The 23358-nt window shown below is 46.6% G+C and overlaps 1 protein-coding gene and 1 long non-coding RNA gene across 6 annotated transcripts in view; one reads left to right on the top strand and one right to left on the bottom strand.

Moving 5' to 3' along the window:
• Positions 1-2081: 2081 nt before the first annotated feature.
• On the bottom strand, positions 2082-12560 carry LOC132359514 (uncharacterized). Its single transcript, XR_009500860.1, has 3 exons — positions 12208-12560; positions 11652-11825; positions 2082-2866 (listed from the first exon to the last, which is right to left on the bottom strand). It is a non-coding gene; the product is annotated as an uncharacterized LOC132359514 (long non-coding RNA).
• Positions 11913-23358, top strand: part of MEIS2 (Meis homeobox 2) — a 199186-nt gene continuing 187740 nt past the window's right edge. For 2 of the 5 annotated variants that reach the window (XM_059913671.1, XM_059913673.1), the window contains exons 1-6: positions 11913-12182; positions 13465-13697; positions 15213-15354; positions 16071-16121; positions 17116-17166; positions 17937-18086. In XM_059913671.1, the coding sequence (XP_059769654.1) occupies positions 12171-12182; positions 13465-13697; positions 15213-15354; positions 16071-16121; positions 17116-17166; positions 17937-18086 (639 nt within the window). In that variant the 5' untranslated portion in view covers positions 11913-12170. Of the gene's footprint in view, positions 12183-12638; positions 12767-13464; positions 13698-15212; positions 15355-16070; positions 16122-17115; positions 17167-17936; positions 18087-23358 lie in introns of those variants that run through there. The other 3 variants (XM_059913674.1, XM_059913672.1, XM_059913675.1) reach the window with 3 other exon arrangements.

Consider the following 23358-nt stretch of genomic DNA (forward strand, 5'->3'; position numbering starts at 1 on the left):
GTATCTGGGTATAGGACATCTTTTCCAAGAAAAGTGATTTTCTTGCCTGTCATTGAACACTAGCTAAGCAGGCTTTTTGATTACTTGATAGTCAGCAGCAGCTTCATCATGGCTTGGTAGTAAGTGAAAAGGGGGTGAGGGCAGAATAAGGGGAGAGAAACTTCAGTGACCAGAGGTGAACCAGTGTTAACAGAGAGGTCTCTTCAAACAAGCCTTGTGTGGGTAAAAGCCAACATCTACTTTATGAGAGATTGTGAGGTGAGAGGGGCTCATATTTAGGCCCTGCAAAGATCAAGAATGTTGAACCTATCCCAAATTCACTTTCAAATTAGCTCTGACTTAGTAATTTTCCTGGTAATTTCCCCAGACTTGGGAACTAAAAATAGAGGTAAAGTGGCATCTAATAAACCTATCTTTTAGGATAACTGAGTATTGTGGGGGGGGGGGGGGGTAGAGGAGGAGGAAGATAGGAGACAGGAAGGAAAGATGGGAGAGGGAGGGGGAAAAGGAAAGGAGATAGGAAAAGAGAAAGAGAGAACTCTGCCAGTTGACTTCATTTCCACACGAATCCACCCACTCTGAGCTTCTGTTGTTGCTTTGTTTATGCAAAGTAAGCGGGGCTTAGAGTGAAAGAGCTGAGAGATCCACGCCGAAGAAGGCAAAAATAATTTTTAAAATGTAAATGAAACTAAAACACTCTCTCTCTCTCTCTCTCTCTCTCTCTCTTCTCTCTCTCTCTCTCTCTCCCTCCCTCCCTCCCTCCCTCTCTCTCTCTCTCTCTCTCCCTCCCTCCCTCCCTCCCTCCCTCTCTCTCTCTCTCTCTCTCTCTTCTCTCTCTCTCTCTCTCTCTCTCTCTCTCTTCTCTCTCTCTCTCTCTCTCTCTCCCCTCTCTCTCTCTCTCTCCCCCCTTTGGGTCCGGGCAATCCCTGCCTTCAGACTTTGAAATGAAAACACGCCGAGGAGGGGCGGGTGGGGGGCCCAGCAGCAGCGGGGAGCGTTGTCGGTGACCGAAGGAGCTCTGGTGAATATCAGGTTCGGATTAGTGACAACTCAGAAGTCACGCCGGCGGTTGGGGGAGGGAAGTTTGCCAAGGTCTCCGAACTCGACGGAAGAGCGAGTTGCTTCCCTCGGCGCCGGGCGGAGCTGGGCGGACCCAGAGAGACCTCTGTCCCAGCCTGAGCGAGCCCCGCCGCGCTCACGCCCCGCGCAGAGACTGAGTTTGTCAGCGATCATAAAATGGGAATCGATTATTCCAGCCACCATTGATTAGGGAAGAATGCTTACTGCAGCAGCGGGGGAAAGGTTAAGAGGAAATTGACCTTCTTCCTAGGTGACATAAAGTCATTAGGTAAATGAGATATTCACACAGGAGCTTTAAAAGGTCATGCTCAATTTTTATTTGTAGCCTGCAAGAGTCAACCTGGAGCTTCGGCGTAGGGCAGGGACCCCGCTTTCCAGGCCAAGTGGACCACAGGAAGAGAACTCTCTCGCAGCGCGGCCAGGGCCAAGGGTGGGGGTGGGTTATTGTCTTGCGAGGGTCGCACTGGAATTGGCGGGGGCCTTGGGACCCCGAGCACTGGACCTCCTGCCAGACCCGTGTGTGCGTTTCTGTGTACATGTGTGTGCGCGTGTGTGTCCCTCTGGGGGTCTGTGCTTCGCACCCGCGTCTCCTCGGTTCGATTCGCCCGCCAGCAAAGGGGTGTAGGGCCGAAGCGGACAATTAAAAACCCTTACCCTACCAGAGCCGGCCACGTCTCAGAGTGAAAGTGTTGTTCTTTTTTTCTTTTTTTTTAAAGGAGAGAGTGAGAGATGTATTTATGCACATATTTATCCCTCTAATTATAGGAATTAATCCTCTTACTTATGACTAAAAGGTAACGTCGAAGGACGTCCCTTTGATGTGGAAAAGCATCATTTGTGACTCACATTCAGACTGATTAAGGAATAATTGTTGTTAAACGCTTTACAAGAGGAGAGTGTTTAGTTGAGGGGCATTCGTAATTTTACGGCTTAGCACGAAATTAAACGTAATTAAAAACTCAGAAATTCCAACTGATTTTCCAATTATTTTTATTGTCTGAGCTAATTGTTACACAAGTGTATCACTTCTCCCCAAAGGCATTACCAAAAAAAAAAAAAAAAAAAGGCAACCCTACCTTTCCCAAATATTCGCCGTGAGGATTCGCAGCTTTCTACATACTGGCCAGGTAAAGACCTTCCTCACTCTCCCTCCCTCGGTCCCGCCTCGCGCCCCACCTCCGCCACTGTAATTAAGCGTTTCAGCCACTCTCCCCTTTCTGTGAGTTCCTACAACACCTTGGGATGTGAGAAAGTGATGGCAGTTGTCTTCTGCAGATCATTACAGTAAAACTGGAAGTATCTATAGAAGGCTGATGAATTTCTTGAAGTAACACTTGTCATACATGGCGGAGAGATTTTTTTAAGAAAACCTGAGTAAACACAGATCTCTGGGGGCCATCCCTCGACGCCTCTGCCTTGGAGTGTGTGGCAGGAGGGAGGTAACGGGCAAACAAGGACTGGGAGATGTTTATAATCGTGCACACGAAGACATGCAGATGCACGCAGGAAACTTTCTTTTGCTTTCCTTCTTTTTTTTTTTTTTTGACCAAGGTTGGGCACGGAAAAGCTTCTCAGTTGGATTGTGAATTTTTTTTTTTTCTAATGTTGGGATTGCCGGCATAAAGCCAAACTATCTTTGTATGTATGGCTTCTCTTAATGTCCAAATAGATTTATTTAAATACATTAAAAGGTTTATAAAAAGTGCTTCAGTGTTACAGAAAGAAACACATCCTCACAGATAGTCCAGAAGTGGCCCTGTCTTTCCTATCAGTCTTGGAGGGAATCCTAGAAAACAAAATAAAAAGCATAAAATTAGGCAGAATGTGAATTTATAAATTTCAATTAGTCTAGACTGAGAGGGTGGAGCGGTGGAATGTTTGCGTTTCAATAATTTCTCTGTGATTTTTTTAGGATAGAGACTTTAGTGGATTCAAGCTTTCTATCCGACTTACCCATCTACCCCTCATAAAATAAATGATTGCCTCTGATCTGACGTGCCAGGTGAAAATGGGTAGAATTAAAACTGTCAATTCTGCTTCCAACTTGTGTCTTTCAATTGAGTTCAAAAGCTTTTAAAGGTAAAACGTGCCAATCATTTATATATATTGTTTCTTTTTCTCCTATCACAGCTTTTAAGTAAAAAGAAAGAAAAAGTATTTATATTTCCAATTTCATTTTCCCTGTAAGATTTGAATCCTGCAGGTAATTTGATAACGGACCCTAACACGTGTGAGATCGTGTGCCCAGCGAAGCCCGGTTTACAAGAGTGAAGCCAAGGAGGTACAGTGAAGTCCGGTTTTTTGGTTTTCTACCTAAATGGTTTATTTGGAGCTGAGATGTGGCTATTTAAACCTGAAGCTTTCCAAGTGCTACAATACTATTTCAGAGAAAAGGTTGGAGGAGGCAGAGTTGGAAAGAAAGGAGGAAGGCTCTCTTTGAAAGTTAGAAATGGTGAAAAAGACATGTAATCCGATGTGGAAAATTGAGTAAAAGAGGCACTGCACACTTTGGCTGAGGCAAAGATTGCTGAATCCTTTGAAGAAACTGACACGGATTTTCCAGAGATGGGAGGAGAGAGAGAGACGGGGTAGGGGTGGGGGAATCCTAGGGTGGGCATTTTATGTAAATGAGTAAATTCGAAATGTAGTACAAATCCAGTATAGTAAAACTGACAGTTCTGACAGTATTGACAACATAAGTATATGTTTGAACACTGCACTTTCAGACACTTAACCGATGAAGCAATAAAAAAATTCGACTACAATATTTCAAATAATCGACATTGATGTTTTGATACATCATTTTTATACTCCAGATCGATCTATCACTCTGGGGCTGGTCAATTTTAAGTAAAAATGGGCTGCAATTATTTGCACCTTGGCTAATGATGACCTAATAACAGCCCTCAATTAATTACACGGAACTGTGCTTTCTTCCTTCAGTATGGGAGTGGGAGGGGGCAATTCTTGAGGAAGAGAACCTGGGATTGTGTCATCCTCCACCCTCCTTTCTATTCTATTTTTGAGATTGTGGGGAGGGGGGATTTCCGAGTTGGGAAGAGGTCTTTGTCTGTGTGATCACAGACACTGCAGGCTGAGGCCCCCTCACTTCAGCTATCCACTGACTGGGTCTGTATTGGAGGTATGGTCCTCACTTTGCAAGGTCAAAACTAAATTTTAGAAAATGCAATCATAAAGTTGAGTGAGTGTCTAACTGTCCCCCAGGCCCATACCCTTTCCTCTGTTTCAAGGAGTAGATGGAAGAGATTTGCTCAAAGGAGGACTGGAAATTTCTCTAAGGCTCAGAGTGTGTGTGGAGTGTGTGTGTGTGTATATGAGAGAGAGAGAGAGAAAATTTTAATCTAAAGCACCCAGCTGGAGTTGAATCTCTCCTTCTGTCCCTATATCCTCTGACGGCTCCCCACACACTGCTGAAGGTTTACCGGCTACTGTTTTTTTAAAAAGCCACAAATAAGAAGACAAATCTCTTCGAGAAAGGAGGAAGGATGCTGATGAGTACTGCATCCCCAAGCGAGTTCCCGCAGTCTCTGCTGTCTTTTTCTTCTTTGTCCCGTGAGGTTTCCAGTGAGCTTTCCTACTCCCACTTTTCTTTTCCACTCCTCTCCAAATTTGGTGTGGTAGTGGTGGTGGGAGAGGGAGGATAGAGCTAATTTATTTAAAAAAAAAAAATCCTGGACAGGCCCAGGATATTAAACTGGAGCAGTCCGTTGTGCTGTAGGGATCCCGCCGGCGGGAGGGGGGGCAGCTGGCGCCCCCAGCCCAGCGCTCTCCCGACGGTCTGTTCCCACCCCTGCGAAGCCCCGACCCTTCCTCAAACTCGCACTGAGACTCGGCTTCCTGACCTATAACTTAGCTGGGCTCCACTAGACGGGATTCCAGTGTCTGATTTCTTTCCTCCAAACTTCACAAATGCAGCTTAAACCCCTCCAAACCACCGACGGCTGAGAGGCTGAGACTTAAGCAACGTGTTAAGCTACAGTAAGATGCGACTCAAAGGCAAAGGACGTGTGTGACCCACGCTGGGTGAAGGTGGGGGTCCTAGGAGAGCTCCCCCGCCGGAGCATCACCTGGTTCCGAGGGTGTCAGCCTCTGACCGGGTCCTTCTAGCTGTCTGCGCGGCAAATGGGGGTGGGAGCTAGAAAGAGGGCAGCAGGAAGAGAGGAAAGAGAGAACGGGGGGATAGGATCAAGATTGCGGAAGAGACAAGAGAAGGAGAGAGGAAGATGTGAGGAAAGAAGGGAGGATGGAAGAGAGAGCGGGAAGGAGCCAGAGACAGCGAGAGAGAGCGCACTCGCGCTTGGAGTCCCGCCAGATAGCGCTAGAGGGCTATTTATTGAAATACTTTCCTACTGCGAGGTATTGAAGCAGCTAAAATTGGGAGAAATAAGAAATAAGAGCAAAAGGAAAGAAAGTAAAATCATTCCACCCCATCTTATGTAAGAACATAAATTGCGGGGTGCCTTATTGTTATTAATTGGGGGGTGGGCATATGGAAGAAAGCCTAAGTGGGGAAAGGACCAGGAAACAAAAACAAACAAAAAGAGGTCCCCTTCCCTCCCTTCATCCCAACTCGGAAGAGAGTGAGCAAAGTTAACAGGTAAGAAAGCAAGTGGAATTCTTCCTAGAGCAACTTTCAGAGCTTCTGGTTTTATCGCTGGGAAGGTCAAGAACACAAGCATGAGCTGAGGTTTATAGAAAAGAGATGTTTTTAAAGTAATAGATGGCTGCAAGGGGGTGGGGAGGGAGAGGCAAACACGTTATTGGAAATGCCAAATAAAATATATATTAAAAATTCAAACTGTCAGCCAGCAGGTCGGAGCAGAAAGAGAGACCCTCTGCCTTTGTCCCAGTGATACTAGGTTCAGGGCTGTTTCTGCAGGGCCGCAATCAAACTCCTTGAATAACAATTTATACTCTGGGAGGCTTGGAGAAGAGAGCTAGACTACAAAAATTCACTGTTGCATTCAGAACCCAAATAACAGTGAAGCAGATGGAGAGAAAAGACCTAGTGACAGAGGTGGAGTCCAGAGAGAAAGGAAGAATAAAATATTTTGATCCTTTTTACTTGCTCAAGTCAGTAATGCAAGACAGAAAACTTCTTTCAAATAATATTTTACTCTAAAATATTGATTTGGTTTTATTCTAAAACCCCAGGCATCTCACTACTAGCTTGTCATTTTAAAATTGCACTTTCCTTTTACCTAAAGGAATTTTTTGAATTAAAGTAATAATATCTTTCTTCCAAACCAGCCAACAGAACCTCCACAAATAAAAATTAACCTTATAGAGGGAAAAACAAAAAACAAAAAAACCCTGCTTAATCCAAAATACTCCAATTCAAAACATTAACTAAAGTTACAAATAAGATTACGGTTGGATTTATTTGCTCCTCTAGCAAGGCGTCAATTGTTCTAACAGTTGTAAGAAGACAAAAAGGATTTAAACCCAGCAATTTTAATACACAGATTAACACTTCAGACCTCAGAGTTCTGAGGAATTTGGAGTTATCTGTGCTGAGGACCTATTACTTTCTAGAAAAAAAAAAAAAAAAAGGTGAAAAGAAACACAAGCTCCTAAAGGAAGGTGGGCAAATTCACCTAAAATAGAGTCTAGGTTCATAACTGCTCATTTCAAATTAAATACTCTCCATAAAGCCAATGCCCTTTAAATTAAGTAACTATAGAGGCATTCAATTATTCTTTTAAAATGTTGAATGTTACCTATAATATCATTCCATGTTGAGACAAAAAAAAAAGAGAGAGAAAAGTAAAAATAGAAAAGAAGCAGTTCTCAGAAGTCTTGGGGATGCTCCAATAAGAAAGAGGTGATTAAAAACAGACCCTTAAATTTGAAAGGCCCGATTCCCCCTCCCATTCGCCCCCCCAATCAGGTCCCCTCCCTTTCACCTCTTTTTTTATGCAGTGCCCTCACCCCCACTCCAGAGCTAAGTAGCCGATTTGGGATTCTGAAGAAATAGGTTTCAGCATCCATATTTGTTCTGGGGCACTTGTAAAATGCGATTTGTAGAAGGTCTTTAGCCTTCTGATTGTCTTTGAATTGTTTTTACTGAAACAGATCTTTTGCAGTTAATGAGTCCCCACGCAGCTGGACAGCTCCTCTCGGACACTGAGAACTCTAACCCCAAAATGACCCCAATTTGACACCGCAAGATGAAATTTTACCGCCTGTTAAAACCATTTCCAGCCTGGGCAAAAGGAGCTGACTGTTGACGGAGGTGTGTGCCGCCTCCTGCGACCCCCATCTCACGCCTGTCTCCCGGGCCTGCCCCACCTACTTTTCCTTTACCCCAAATGTGGGAGAGCAGCTGAGCCTCGCAGCCCCGGTGGGAGTGCGGAGGCTGAGAATTGAGCATCAGCGACAACGTACTATCGGACTAGAAATCAGAAAGCCCGTGTACCCCACTGTTTTTGAATAGCTTCCATGGGACTGCAAAATTGGGGGTTAGGGGAGACCATGAAGTTCTTAAATGTGTTTCAGCTCTATTAATAAAACATCAGCAAGTTGGTGATTAAAACTAATAGTCCTTTAAATTCATCAGATTGACCAAGAACTGACATCGTGAATCACCTCCAACTTGATCTTGTGTGCAATTCACTGCACTGCGATGCTATCTTAAACTAACGGTTTCATAAATTACGTGCAACTAGGTAAGTGAAATTTCTTTAGTCGCATGAAATTCGGGGTTCTCCCCTTAAGCAACTGGTGAAGTTTTAAATGACACATATTTTCCTCCAGGAGGACTTCACTTTTAACACACTCACACTTCTTAACTAAGGTCTTTGGAGTTAAGAATGATTGGTTGGTTTTTTTCTTGAACAGTATCTCAAAATGTTCTATTTCTCTCTCCCTCCCATCTGTAACCAGATTGTCCCAGTTACTTGCTTTAGAGTACTCAATAAAACGCAAAAGGAGTTACAGAATATTAGAGAGAGAGAAAGAGAGAGAGAGAAAGGAAGAAAGGAGTTTGGGTTAAAATGCCTTCTGCATTGCCCAAAGGATGAAAACACATGACAATAGAGTTCGAACTTTTTTCTTTTGTAAAGCTCAAGATTATCACGGAGTAATCAACCCATTAGCTTAACAACTGTTTGAAAATATAGAAATCATCAGTCGGTCTAAATTGTTTTTACTCGGATGCACTGCCATGGAAGAAACTTTTTAAAAAAAAATCCTAGTGTAGTTTTTCTAAATAAAGGCTTTAGGAATGCTACCTCACTTCACAATATCATTATGAAAAAAAGTGATGGTAAGAGAAGCAGAAGGTAGCAACTTTGAATGTTTAAACTCTGCGATGCAGAGGTTCGGTTCGAAGTTGATTTTTACAAAAGAAGTATTTATCAAGGAAACTGAGTTCCTTTTTAAAAAGAAAACTGGCGCTTTCTGTACAGGGCATTTAAAACAACAATAACCCTATTGGCGACAACAAATATGCAATACTGAAAATAAGAACAGTTAGAAGAGTTAAAAACTGAAAAACTGTATAAACTTCTCAGCTAGCGGCGCTGAACGGGGACCGTGGATCCACGAGTATAAAGACCTCGGCAAAGTCGAAAATGCTCCGCAGCGAGACCACTTTGATTTTTTTCTCTCTCATCTTTCCGCCCCGGCTAAACTGAATTCGAACAACTGCCTCTTGTAATAAAATTCTGGAGGTCAACTTTTTCTTCTCTTTTGCATCTTCTTTTTTTACTCACCTTTTCTTATACGTCGACGAACAACTCAGCAACAAATAAGAAGGATGCTTTTAATCTTGGAGTTCTTCTGGGGAAAAAAAATGAGGAGGGGGAGGGGGAAGGACCCTCCCCCCCCCCCCCCCCCAGCCTGCAGGTTTCATACCAGTCGGCTCTTGCAGGCTTGAAGCCCGGCTTAAGAGTGGCTGAAAACCTGGGCTAGACTCTCCTCCCCGAAGCTCCGCGCGCCCGGCAGTCCTTGCTCCGGCCACCCTGGCAAATACCGCGCGGTCCGCGGCCCCTTTCCCTGACGTCGCGCTACCCTCGCCTCTGCAAGCCCCTCCGCACTATCTTTCTTTATATGTAAGGGCCGATTTCCCGCAGACATCACTGTTATGATGGCTCATTTAATCAAACTGTTTAATTGCTCTGGTAATCACTATCATCATCACAGGTGCTCAATCATTCATCATTTTTGGAGGGCTTTATTGACCTCCGGAGCTCATTCCCCAGCCCTATTAAAACGGGGCCAAATTTCTCCGACTCCGCTTGGAGTCTCTGCAGGCTACGATCTAAGCCCAGTTGAGAGTTGCCCGAAAGCTTACAGAGAAGCAGAGAAGATGAAAAGGGAGAAGGAGAAAAAAAAAAAAAAAAAAAGCCTATCCGCCTTCTCTCCTTCTCCCTCTTATTCTCATTCTCTCTCTCCCCCCCCCCCAACTCCCTTCTCTCTCTCTCCCTCTCTCACTCACAAACACACACAGAGTACTTTATTCTCCTTGAGCGCCCCCCACCCCAATCTCCCGGGAAGTCGGGTCAAAGCCCCGCGCAGAGGATTCGCTACTTTCTACTCTCCAGAATGGGTTCAAAGTTGGAGAAGGAGGCGGCTGTTGAGGAACAATCTGTTTTCAATTCTCTGGGCCGGGGACCATGAACCAGGGCGAGAGCCAGGAGTTGGGGAGAGGGCGCGCTCGGAGCGCAGGCCCCGGCTGCTGGGCTGCCGGGAGCCAGGGGGCGGCGGGGGTTGCAGAGCTGAGCGCGCGGGGAGACCGTAGCTCCGCCCCCAGCTCGCGGCTCGGAGTGATTGACGCGCGGCCGCCGTGATACCCGCGGCGCGGAGGTGAGGCAGGGTGCAGCTCCAGCCAGGGATTCGGCGAGACATCGGCTAGGACTACTTTCTACGCAAACCATGTGGGATAGTTACCGTCTTTCCCTCCACTCTCCTCCTTTTCCTTTTTGGAAAAGTTCATTCGGAGTCGGCCCCATCTTCCTGACACCCCGAAATTGCCCGGTGTAACTAACACAGCCATTAGCCGGTGATACCGCTGTCTGGCCTCTGCGCCCCCGGCGACCACAACAAAGCTGGGCAGGGAGTGCCGGCCAATCCTCCTTGCTAAGCATTCTCTCTCGCTATGCATTCTCTCTCTCTCTCCCATGCTTCCCAGCTCTAAGTGAGATCCACTTTGGAGTCGCACACCAGTCGCGCGCGCGTGTACACACACACACACACACCCTTTGGCAACATCAGACAACATCAAAAACCCAAACGACTCCCTCCCCTTCCTCCTGATTCCACCGCGGGCCCCAAAGACTCTCCAGGGTGGCCCTTGTCCGCAAAGCTTGAAGGGAGTGCTCTCTGAGTTAAGCTGGTCTCTTCTTGTCCTAGAAAAAAATGAATGTTGACAACAAGGGTCCTGGATCTGCACAGGGAAGAAAGTACCACTCAAAAAAACAAAAACAAAAACAAAACTCTAGCCGGGCGTTGGTACGGTCTGCAGATCCTGCTGCCTCTGGGTGTTAGCAGAAAGCCTTCGGGGCGCGATAATCGGCTGGCAGAGGAGTAGGGGGCCCGCGGAATTAAAAGGAACAAAAGCAAGAGCGCCATGCCAAACGTCCCCGACACGACCTCGTTAGGCAGGAGACGGGAGTGATGGGGAAATGAACTAGAAGCAAGTTTTTTTAAAAAATTAAAAATCTGAGGCTGTACCGTACTTTCCCTGTGGTTTTCTGCAGTTTTCCTCTCTGCGCTCTCCCTGTCCTCTTCATTCTCATTCTCTCTCTCTTTCCCTCCCTCTTTCCTCACGTGCGCGCGCGCGCGCGCGCACACACACACACACACACACACACACTTCTCTTCCTCCCTCCCTCCTCCCCCCCCCTTCCCCCGCGCCGTCCCCGCGGAGGAGCAGCCTCGCTGATTTGCTCGGGTCTGCCGGGCTCCTGCCTCCCCTCCCCCTCCCGCCCCCCGCCTCCCGCCTCTCCCGCCCCCCCAACCGGGGCCGTCCGATCGCACTCGCTGCATATCAGAGGCTCCGCGCGGCGCGCTCCTCCTCGCTCCCGCTCCCCACTCCCGGGATGTGTCTCCGCCGTACGACGGGCTATGGCCACCACGACTTCCGGGTTCCGTCATTTCGTTCTCCCGCCGCCGACCCGCGCCGCCAAACTGAGGCTCTTCTATAAGCCAGGCAGCAGCCAACCTGCCAACACCTACTGACACTCACTCATCTCCCAGAGAGAGAAAGAGAGCGAGAGAGAGCGAGCGCGAGAGAGCGAGCGCGAGTGAGAGCGAGCGAGCGAGCGAGAGAGAGAGGGAGAGACAAAATACCTACCAGGAAAGGGGGGGAGGAAGTCCAGTTTTTGCAAACTATTCATTTTTTTTCTTGATTTTTTCCCCCCCTGCTTTCTTTGAACGATACTTTAAAGAGAGAGGATCATATTATAGATACCGCGGGGGCAAAGCTAAGGGGGGGGGGGAGGAAAAATTCAAGAAGCAGAAACCCCTCGCGGAGTTTTACTGGAAGAAAAAAACGGGTCTGAAAGATTCCTCCTCTTCATCATCATCAACCATCATTCATTCACTACCTTGACATTCCGGGCTTTGATTGACAGCTGGAGTGGCAAAAAGCCATGAAACACGACAGTTCGGTTACATGTGGGCTGCTGACGGGCCGCTCGTAACCTTCAGTTCGGGGGCTTGACAATTTTTTTTTTCTTCTTTTTCTTCTTTTTCTTTTCTTTTTTTTTTTTTTTTTCCAACTGAGGGGAAGAGAAGAGAAAGAGGGGGAAAGGAGGACCGAAGAGGAGGAGGAGGGGAGGGGGGAGGAGGAGGAGGTGGAGGAGGAGGAGGAAGATCAGGAGGAGGAGGAAGAAGAGGAAAAAAGAGAAAAAGAAGAAATATCACAGGAAAAAAAAAAACTCTTCGTTGTCTTGCCTGGGCTTTTTTTTTCCCCCCCTAAAAATAACATATTGGAAAACTGGGAGAAGTCTCCTTGGTTTGGAAAAAAAAAAAAAAAAAAGGAATCTTCAGCCTAGATCACTTTCTTATCCGGACTGGGATATTAAATATACGACACATCCAGGAGTTTATTGGAGCGCAGACTGATGGCGCAAAGGGTAGGTTTAAATCTCCAACACTTACCTAGATATAAATCCTCTCCTAAGAGGGGCCTGTCCCGATGCCTCCTCTCCCTTCAACGCTGCTGCTGCTGCTCGCTGCTTGATGATGGCGGCCAGTATTTAAAAAAATAGCAGCAAAATTATTCATCGGCTTCTTTTCCCCCCCGTGCCTCTGCGTGTGTGCGAGTGTGTGTGCGTGCGTGTGTGCGTGTCTGGGCGCGCGTGTTTCAACGCTGTGCGAGCGGGCGGGCGGCGAGTGCGTGTGAGTGGTGTGTGTGTGTGTCTGTGTGTGTGTGCGAGTGCAATTGTTACACGCTTTCGCCTCGCTCCAGCTTTTACCCCAGCAGCGCGATTCCCCCGGTTCTCCTGCTGCCGCCGCTGCCGCTGCTGCGCCGCTGCTGCCGCTGCTCCCGCGGCTCGGGGCGGGCACCGGCTGCGTAGGAGCCGCCGCCGCCGCCGGGGCCGCCGCTGGGGCCGCGCTGCCGCAGCCGCTGCGCCGCCGCCTAGACTAGCCTGGGCTGCTTGTTTTGTCTCTGAAATTGACAAGGACGCAGGGAATCCGCTGCTAAATAATGTTTCTGGTAACTTTCACGTTATTCCCCCCCACCCCACCCCCACCCTCTGCTCCCTGCCCCCGGGGAGGCACTGGCCCCAGCCTTCCCTCGTCCTCGGCGTTCTCATCCTGATTATTAGCGTTTTTCTTCTCTTTATTTTGTTTCATTTCGCCTTTTGATTTATTGGATCCTCTGGAGGAGGCGAAGGGGGGTTAGGGGTGGGATCCGGGGCTTCCTCCTCACACTAACTCCACTTCTCCCTCGGTTGGCTTGCTACGGTTCTGCTGCCTCCCGCCCGAGCGGGACCTCCCGGCGCCCCCTCAATCCCCGGCCTCACCGCCCCCTCTCCCTACTCTAAACGCTGCTCTCGGTTCATACTTTTTCATCTTTTAAATTTAAAAACACCCCCCTCCCCAACTTTCAACTCCGTTGTTTCGGCTGGTTTGGTTTCTGTGTGTTCAACTCGTGCTCGGTACTTTTCTCCTTTCTGACTTTGTTTTTATTTGTATTTTCCTCCCTCTTTCTCTCCTGCCTCCCCCCCCCTCCCCGCCGCCCCCTCCTCCTCCTCTCTCTTCTTCCCTTGGCCTTCTCCCTCTCTCCCGCCTCTATTCCTTCCCCACTTCTCTCCTCTCTCTCTTCTCCCTGCTTCTTTTCCTACCCTCCCTCGGCTCTCCTCGCTCTCTCTCACCTCCCGCGCCCCCCGCCCCTTTGCCGGGTTCTGACAGTACGATGAGCTGCCCCATTACGGCGGGATGGACGGAGTAGGGGTGCCTGCTTCCATGTACGGAGACCCTCACGCGCCGCGGCCGATCCCACCGGTTCACCACCTGAACCACGGGCCGCCGCTCCACGCCACGCAGCACTACGGCGCGCACGCCCCGCACCCCAATGTCATGCCGGCCAGCATGGGATCCGCTGTCAACGACGCCTTGAAGCGGGACAAGGACGCGATCTATGGGTAAACCAACCTCCACCCCCTCCCGACCCAGCGTACTGTGTGAGTGCGAGTGTGAGTGTGTGTTTGTCTCTGTGGGGGGGGGGGGGATGAGGGGGTGGACGACCAAGTGGGGAGTTATTTCTCCTTAGGGTAGGGGGGCGGAAACCGCTGGCCTTAGGAAAGGACAGGGAAGGGGGCCTGCTCTTCTGCCCCTTGCGTGTAAGTCCTGGGGAAGATTTGGCTTCCTCCACCGCCACGGCCCCGTCACTCCGGACCCCAGAGCCGGGAGTGACTGAGTCCTCAGAATGTGGCCAGGGCCTTCTCCCCAAGGACGGGATTCCTGGCCAAAGGACGCAGAGCTGGTCCTTCCAGGCCCCCTAACAGAGGCCCTGACGAAGGAGAAAGTTTCCTGCCGATGAGGAGCAACTTTTTTTTCTTTTCTGTTTCCTACCGAGAGTCTGGGAGTCACTAAATGCAGTTGGAGCTGGGATCAGGGCTGCTTCTGTCGGCCAGGAAGTCCTAATCACCCTCTTCTTAATTCTCTGTAAATAAAGGGGGCAGACCTTGAAGTGCAGCGGGGTGGAAGGGGCTGCTGCTTGCACAGAACAGCTCTTGGGGGGAGTAAGGGAGATGGCTGGAAATTATTTTAAATTCTGAGAGAACTCGGGGAGGGATGGGGGTGCACGGCCCCAACGTGTACCACTCGGGCCCTCCCAGCTGAGGGTAGGTGGGGAAGGCTGCGGGATGCCGAGGGGAGGGGACAGTGTCGGTAAACAGCAACTGCGCCTGAAGGCGGAGGCCGCAAGCATCCCGAGGTGTAGCTCAACCGCCCGGAGGAACACAAAGGACAGGCGCACACGCACACTTCCAAGTTTTAACACTCGATTTATTTATTTTCGCCAGCTGGAGAAATGTGGTCTTTGAAAGGAAGCTCTCGGCGTGTACCATTCCTATTATTTTGGTCCCCTCACCCGGGCTTTACTAGAAGTGGAGCAAACAAGTTTATAAGGCAAGGGGGTGGAGAGGTTAGATTGAGGAAAATATCACTTAGGGGGTGTGTGTAGGTGAGCCTTGGGCCTCCTCTGAAATGCCCATTAAAATGCGGAGTTAAAGCAGTTTTGGATTTCACGGAGTGTTCCTCTCTTGGGAGGTCAGGGCTGGGTCTCAGGGTTTGGTTGGGCGGCCTCTGTCGTGTGGGGAGTGGGTCTGGATCAACACCGGGCTCCGGACTGCCTGAGCATCTTGGCTGTTTCATTACGTTGGAACCGAGGCTCTTTTTACTTGGCGGGCTAACTGGCCAGGGGCTTCTCCGACCAGATCTGAGGGAGTCCTGAGCAGAGGGAAAGGGCCAGGCCGTTTTTCCTTTCTGTTTCTGGCCCAGGCTCGGCTGGCTGAGGAAGGGTTGTAAAGTATGATGCGTGCCTGTGGTAGAAAGGAAGGAATCCGAACCCTCCAAACTTGTTGATTACAGTTCTTGCTCCTTCCCCTCTGCACCCCGTCTCCGTGTGTGTGTCTCTGCGTGGCGCTGCCCGTTAGGCACCCGTTGTTTCCTCTGTTAGCTCTGGTCTTTGAGAAGTGCGAGCTGGCGACCTGCACTCCCCGGGAACCCGGAGTGGCCGGCGGGGACGTCTGCTCCTCCGACTCCTTCAACGAGGACATCGCGGTCTTCGCCAAGCAGGTCCAACCTTCTTGACCCACTCACCCTCCTGCAGCCCCTCACTCCCCCTCCCCTTTCCTCAGAGCTTTACTTGAAAGAGAAGGAAGAGGCAGGGACACCCGATCTGTTCCTCCGGCCCAGTCCTCGCTCTACACCTCCTCCCCATCCTTGAGCCTGGAGGCAAATTGGAAGAAGAGATAAATATGGGTGTTTGTTTTTCCCCCCAGCCAGGAATACAGGGGCTCGACCCTCGAATTAAAGTTGACCTGCTCCTAATCTGGGGCTTGGCCTTTTCCCCCGCCTGCAGCTACTTGAACAAGAATTGGGGATTGGGGCTTTGAGGGCCCCGAGAGTGCCCGGGAGGGAAGGAAGCTGGGCGCCTTTCGGGGCTGTCGGCGCCGGCGCGGAGGTGAGGGAGGCTGCGAACCAGAGCCCCGCGGATGGCAGGATAAGGGGGTACTTGGACCCAGAGAACGGCCCTGAGTTCTCGGCTACAGCTCAGAGGTTCCAGGTACCCCTAAATGGGGCCAGAACTAGGAGGCCCTGATTCTTTTTCAACCGACCCCACTGACTGAAGGCACTAGTTTGTTTCATGTATTTTACCAAAGCCCCTCTCCTCGTCTCCGCCACTGCCCCTCCACCATCCCCACTCACACACTACGGTTTAGTCGGTGACAGGGTTTTTCTTCTTTTAAATGGAGTGGTAATTCATGCTGACTTTTCCCTGCTTCCTATAGGTTCGCGCCGAAAAGCCACTTTTTTCCTCAAATCCAGAGCTGGACAATTTGGTAAGGCTCACTGTTTCTTGCCTTTCCCCAGCCTGGGCCCCTTTCCTTGCCCAGAAGCACCCGCTTTTCCCCGGAGCTCCGGGGAGTTCGAGCAGAGCCCTCTTTGGAAGCTCCAGAGCGACGGGGAGGAAGGGAAGAGCTTAGAGCCCCTGCCGGGGAGCTGGGAGTGAGGGGCGGGTTGGACGTCAGGGCGAGCAGAGCCCAGGGAGGCAGCGAGCGGGGACGCGGCGCCGAGAGCGAGAGCAGGGGATGCGCCCCAGGTCTCGGCCCCGGGAGTGAGGCGGCGAGAAGTGAGTGATTTCCTCTGTTTGCCGGGGCAGGCGGCCGAGCCCCGGGCAGCTAACCCGAAGGAAGTCACCGCCGGCGCGGCGGAGGGCGGGCCGCGGAGGTGGGCGGGGGGGTGAGGGGCAGGCCAGCGCAGGCCACTTTTAGGTGCGATTCTTTTGCTAATTTGCACGATTTCAATATTAAAAGTACTTAAATCCGCTTTCAAAGGCCCTGCCTCACCATTCTTCTTGAATATTTCCTTCTTTAGTAAGGACGGATTTCGCAGGGTGTGCTGTTCTAAAAAGCTTTCTCTCTCCAAAGAAGCGACTTTTTTCTTCCTTCCTTCCTTTCTTTCTTCTTCTTCTTCTTCTTCTTCTTTTTTTTTTTATTTTGGCCTGAGGTCGAGAGAGGCGACGTTAAAGAGGACTGAGGCGGAGAAAGAAGGCCTATCCCTAGGAAAGCAGTGCTTGTAAATAGCTCAGGAAACGTGAGGGGTAAAGATATTAAATGCTTCGGCATAGGTTGAGTCAGATTCCTACCCCGTAGCCAATGAGGCAGAGATGATCAGTAATCACTTGGTTTTTCTGACGATTTCTTGATGTGTGGGCTTTGCCTGGCCACTTGCCTGTGTCTTCTCCCAGCCCCATTCCCTCACCATCCCCCACTAGAAACCTCCGATCACAGGAGTCACAGAGCCTTAACTCCGCACTCTAAACTTTTCTTCCAGATGATACAAGCAATACAAGTACTAAGGTTTCATCTTTTGGAGTTAGAAAAGGTAAGCAGGAAATGACACTCCCCACTTTGATTTGGTCACTTCCCTCTCCTGGTTGAGTTGGGATGTTTTTAACAAACCTCCAGTCTGAGGGATTGAGTACCTGGAGAGATTCTGAGCAACTTGTTACCACGTACTTCCTTCACATTGCTCCTCAACCCAGGGGCTCAGAGGATGGGTGAATTAGGACAGCCCTGTCTTTTAAAGTAGCCGCCTCCCCCCTTTTCCCCAGGCGTTCAGGATTATTTTGAAATGCAGCAAACCATTTGTGTTACTGGACATTCAGCCTGCTTGCGTCTCTATTAGGCCCAGAGCGTGCATTAGGTGCTGGCAGAGGGAATCATCCTCGCTGGGTTGTCTTTACATTGCTCTGCAGCTCAATCACTTTCCCCTGGAAACATACAAAATTCCTAGCTTATTGAATCGCAAGTGCTAATGCTGTTCCCAGTTCCAGCGTTCTAGCATTTTGATGTTATCATCAAATCGGATTTTCCCAGTCTGAACCCAGTTATTTCCAGTCCTGTTTCTCTCCCTTCATTGTAACCTGTTGCTCAGGGAAGTCTCTGGAGAATAATATCTGCTACAACAATTGCTCTATTGTTTCCTCGCCTTCAACTATTACACCCATTAATTAGAGTTAGTTTGGAAGACATAGCACTGTTGCTCTTTCCAAACCTTGCAACCTGATATTTTTTCCCTTTAAAAATGAAACAAAACCATGACCACAACAACAACAATACAAACTGAACCCTCCGCCTTGACCCTCCTTCTAGGTCCACGAACTGTGTGATAACTTCTGCCACCGGTACATTAGCTGTTTGAAGGGGAAAATGCCTATAGACCTCGTCATTGATGAAAGAGACGGCAGCTCCAAGTCAGATCACGAAGAACTTTCAGGCTCCTCCACAAATCTCGCTGACCATGTAAGTCTGTGAGCCTTTGGCATTCTTTTAAGACCACGGGGCAAAGCATTTTTGAAAAATTTGTTGTAACCTCTAGCTCCACTGACTGAGTTTTCTTTTTAAATAATCTGGTCTCTCTGGGGGTCTTTTTCTCCCTTTCTCACTACTTCTGCCATACCTTTCATCTCCATTTCCCCTTTCTTGGACCCCCTCCTTATTTATGTTGAGAACCAAAAAAAACCAGGGAGTCGATAGAGTGATTTGTGCTCTTAATGTGTAAAGTTTCCTGGATTTGGTGACTTGAGTGTTAGCAAGTCGTCTGTTTGATATGGTGACCACTGCCTTTTCTGCTTTCTCAACTCTGTAATCATTGCAGCAGGGAGAAAGAGGCAAGAAAGCTAGCTGGACAGGATGGGGGAAAGAGAGGACTGAAGGAAAATAGAATTGGGGAGCGAGGGCTGATTTCTCAGTCTCTTGCAGAGATGACAATTCTGAGAATTACTGGCAATCTTGCATTGCATTCGAAATAAAAGGAGTGAACACATTATAGTTTTCTGATCTTTTGCCGCATAGAAACTTACTGTCAGTATATGGACTTATTGCCAAGTGCGTGAGGCATCTTCATAATAAAAGGCAGTAGCCTTGATGAAACAAATATTAACAATGTATTACAGAAAGCTGAAGGGAATTGTGATTGAGTAACCATAGGTTAGTGGTTGAATTTTAACACAAGCAGTTGGTGAATGAGGACGGAGAGTAGTGTAAGGAGGGACTGTGTGTGTCAGGCCAGGAACGGAGATTTCTTTCTATTCTCTCTGTTTTTAATCCTATTTTGGAACCGATCTAGTGAGTCTGATGCAAAAAAAAAAAAAAAAAAGCATATGTAGTGAGACTGAAAATTTGAAAAAGAAGCAAAGAGAAGAAAGATTGCAGCTGGTAGGAAAGGCAGGAGTGGCGAGGTTAAAGAGTGGGTGTGAACAGCAGTTTATTTATAGGAACCCAAGCCTGGGGGTGGGGGAGAGGGTGTCTATAGATTATAGTCGATTGAACTCACAACCTAAATGATATAGGCTATAGTCTACTAACTTGGTGCCTGAAATATTAATTTAACACTCCGTGGAGTTAAATGGGCATCGAGGCTTGAAGGCAGTTTGTATCACCACCGTCACCCCCCAGCCCTGGGTGTTAAGAGGAAAGAGTTGAGATGCCTTGAGGATAAGTTTCTCCCCCGCCTTCTCCAAAGGTTTTGAAAATGTACAGTCACAGATTTTAATTATTAGCCTTTGTGCTGTATGGAAAACCATACAGCCTAAGGACAAAAGTTAGAAAGGAAGAAAGGAGAAAAGAAAGAAAGAAAGGAAGAAATAAAGAAAGAAGAAAAGAAAACCTCAGTCCTGAAGTCCAGTTCTGAGACAGAATAAATACTGTGATGTTGAAAGCTCCCATGCTTACCTGTCCTCTTGTCTTTTCCCGTCATGACGGAGGAAACATTGGGGAGCTCTTTTGTATATTGAGTGTGTTCTCTGAAATCAAACGGGTGCAGCAAGCAGCTATGGAAAGTTTATTTGCTATATGATGTGTGGTTGTGGTCTGCAAGGCGTGACACTCTGTTCAAAGTGTTGTTGTTGTCATTTACTTGTTTATTTTCATTGTTTCCTGTTTCTATATTCATATGCATTTTGCACTATTAGGGGGAATGGGAAGAAATCTAGTTACATGGTTTTGTAGGATGAGAAGTTCACAGTTGTCTGCAGCCAAAAGCTTTTCTTGTGCCATTTCTAGGGGTCTTGACTACTTGGTTTTCTAAAACAGTTTCTTGGCAATTGTTTTTTCAAGTGGATGTATGGAACTAGAGCATGCTGATGTTTACATAGAAGAGATAATGTAAACTAGGCTGTTTATAGTATTGGCTGATAGACAATGCCAATTTATGGAACTATTGTAATATTAAATTACACTCAAGAAAGAAGTTGTACCTAGGAAGAGAGTGCTTTAATAATGTAACAATCATCATCTTTGAATAAAAGAATCAACTGAAACATTTGTTGCTTCTCTTTGAAGCCCCCAATCAAGTAAATATGACAACTGATTTATTTTGAACCCATGAGGTCTTGCCACCTCATTGGGCATCATAATTTAAAACCTTTTATTTCCTAGAGTCTGCACTATAACATTTTTACTTTAGCCCCCTGCTATTTGTTTTGAAAGGAAGCAATAATTTGTGCCACCAGCAAACCGAGTGGGAAATGGCGAAGTTTGCCATGGACTTGAATTTTATGCAGGAGGTGAGAGGAAACCTTGGAGAGTTTTTACTGTTTTTGATACTTCTGTACCATAGGTATATGGAATGTATTCATTCCCAAGCCTCCCCCTACAAAGTGAATCCTCTTACGCTTCAGCCTCTTCTGCAAGCTTGCCCTCCTCCTTTAACCCCCCAGCCACAAAAAAAGTGAAAAGACCTCAGACCCACTACCTGAAAAGTGGTAGAGTGGGACATTTTCAGCATGTTAAATGTATATCCAATTTGAATCTCCAGGTTTACTTTTTCATTTGCTTTGATATGCATATTTAATACATTGCCCCAGGCTGGATCTCATTTGGTGCACGCTAGTGCAGGGGTGATGATGAGCCACTTCAGAAGGACCAAGACAGCGTGTTGTTTTCTCTGTTTTATCTGTTGGCCCACTATTCTGATCTACTGGCTTCCTCGTGGTTTTATTTGCACATGAAATGCTGAGAGCATTTCAATTTATTGGCTATGAATAATGACAGCTAAAAAAGAAGTGTAGTTTAATTTGTTGTGTGCCAAGGTTTCTCTTCTGGAGGTGACAGTTTGTGACAGCTGTTTGACACCCCCAAAACACATACACCTCTATCCTTATTAAGTGGTATCAAGCTACTTTGTGTGAGTGTGTGTGTGTGTGTGTGTGTGTGTGTGTGTGTGTGTGTTTAAGGAAGGAGCGGGCAGGGAGAGAGAGAGTGAAAGAGAGAAAAGAAAGAACAAGTGTGTGATTCTGCGTAGTGGAAAGCAGAGAGAGAAGTGTCAGGAGCAAAATATTAGGTATCAAAAGAGCTTTCAATTTTTTAATTAAAATTTTTAAAAATAGAAATATGTAAAAGTAATTGATATAAATATCTTGAAAGCAAGTATTTTTGGCTGACTTTTAAGAATGAGTTTTACATACTATTGCTTAGTAAATCAGGCTGTTGTCATGCTGATTTCACATTCCATAATTTTATATAAATAATCTGATGTAACATAGATGCATTAAAAGAAGGCAGCGCTAATGTCTTACCTTCCATATGTTAAATTCAGTGAAGAGACTGAATTTGTTCATTTCTTATTGACACTTACATGATGGGCATACTGATAAAAGGAAGTTTGGAATTAAATAGAAAATAAAATTTGCAACATTGGCTACTATTTTGTCATGTTTAGTAGATTCATAGTGAATGCTTGCTAATATTTTTAATATTATAAAGTCTTTTATACTCTTACTATAACATAAGAGTAATTTTTATAGGTAGGAAACAGCTATTACAGTATTCTTTGGGATATTAGGGAGAAAAAATATGATGGTGAAAGGAAGTAGAACTCTATTTTCCAGCTGCAGTTCATGTTAAGTTTCCCAGACGTTCAAATTTATTATGTTTAAAATAAACATGTCAAGTAACCAATTCCTGAAAAAAAGTTTCAACTTGAAAACTGTTGTGGCATGATCATGCTTTCCCTAGTCTGTACTATTTCTGAATAATAGGTGATATCCACATTTTCTACTTTACGTAATTTTAGATCGGGTCTTTAGATCTAGTGCAGACAAATGATGTATTTTATTTGTCTGCACTGTAATATCTTTATACATATAAAGATAGTACATGTCTTTAGATCATGTTTAGATAAATGAACTATATTTGTTTTTGAAATACATTCTCTGACCTAAGCTCCATTCACCTGAAGTGCATACAGTAATATTGTTATTCCTAATTAATGTGCATAAGGAACTACATTTTATTTATTTATTTTTTGGATGAATTAAGTATAGGGAAGAAAATACAATTGTATCTACTAACAGTTAATGGCAGGTGCCTGAAAATTGAATGGCTCTGATAACCTGACTAATAAAAGAAAAATTATTTTAATTTCTACGTTGAAAGCTGTATTTTAAATGAAAATATTCTCTTGTTTTCTTTTGCATCTCTGAATATGTCAAATTTATTTGTCTGTACAGTTTTAAAAAATGGGTTAAGTCAAAGGGAAGAATCCCTAGAACCTTGCTTCTGACAAAATTCAGGCAAGTGTCTGAAAAATCAGCCGGGAGTGGGCAGCGAGGAGAGAGATAGGTTTAAGTGATTGGTCTATAGAATATCAAGGGGTAATATTGGGATTTGACTAACGTTAATAATATGAATGATTTATTTTATCAGGTAGTTTCTTACGTTCTAGTGTAAGATCAGACCTCACGGTGTGTTATCCAAGGTCTCGGGGGACCTGTTCCGGGAAAGTTCTACCTCTGAGTTCTGTCTACCAACTCAAGGAGACCTGGCTGGGGGCATGGGTTTCTGTTGCTGTTGTGTAGTTTCTGGTGGTTGATGGCCTTTCTGTCAATTTCCCATCGAGAATAATTTTGTTAGTGAAATCATGTAGGTTGTGCAGTTGGAGTCTGCTTTCAGAGAAACTGTGATGAGATGAAATTAAACAAAGGTGCAGTTGACAACCACAGACATTCACTATCAGATTAAAACTTTGATGCATTAAAAATTCATTTTCCCATTTTTTTCAGGCTAAACGTCCTATACAGTATCCCAACACAATTCAAAATTATAGGAGGCATTTTATAACATGATAACACACCAACAATAAATTTCTGTCTTCTCTAAAAGTTGCTCCATTAGATGGAGGAGGAATCATTTGCAAAGAGTACCTGCCACTTCCGTGAGAGTTGCCCACATATTAATTCCCAAAGCTTAATACAGGGTGGAAGCAGGGAGATGAGGGAAAGACCCCGGCTCTATTTACATTTTTAAAGAGTGAGTCCATGTTCTGAAAGCACACACAGTTCTCCTGAGTTCTTATGTCAACTTTAGAATACCAAAGTTGAAATTCCACCATTTTTTTCAAACTGTACAATTAACCTTTTTAACTTTTGTAGGCTTGACTACCTCATGATAGGAGTCTTTCTCTTCTTTTTAAAAATAATTTTTGCACAATGTTAATTAGGAGTTAAAACATCTTAAAGTCATAGGAAATCTGTAACTTACATGAATTATGTGTACTGTTACAAGCATATCTTGC

The sequence above is a fragment of the Balaenoptera ricei genome, chromosome 2 (genome assembly GCF_028023285.1).
Source record: "Balaenoptera ricei isolate mBalRic1 chromosome 2, mBalRic1.hap2, whole genome shotgun sequence".
NCBI lineage: Eukaryota > Metazoa > Chordata > Mammalia > Artiodactyla > Balaenopteridae > Balaenoptera > Balaenoptera ricei.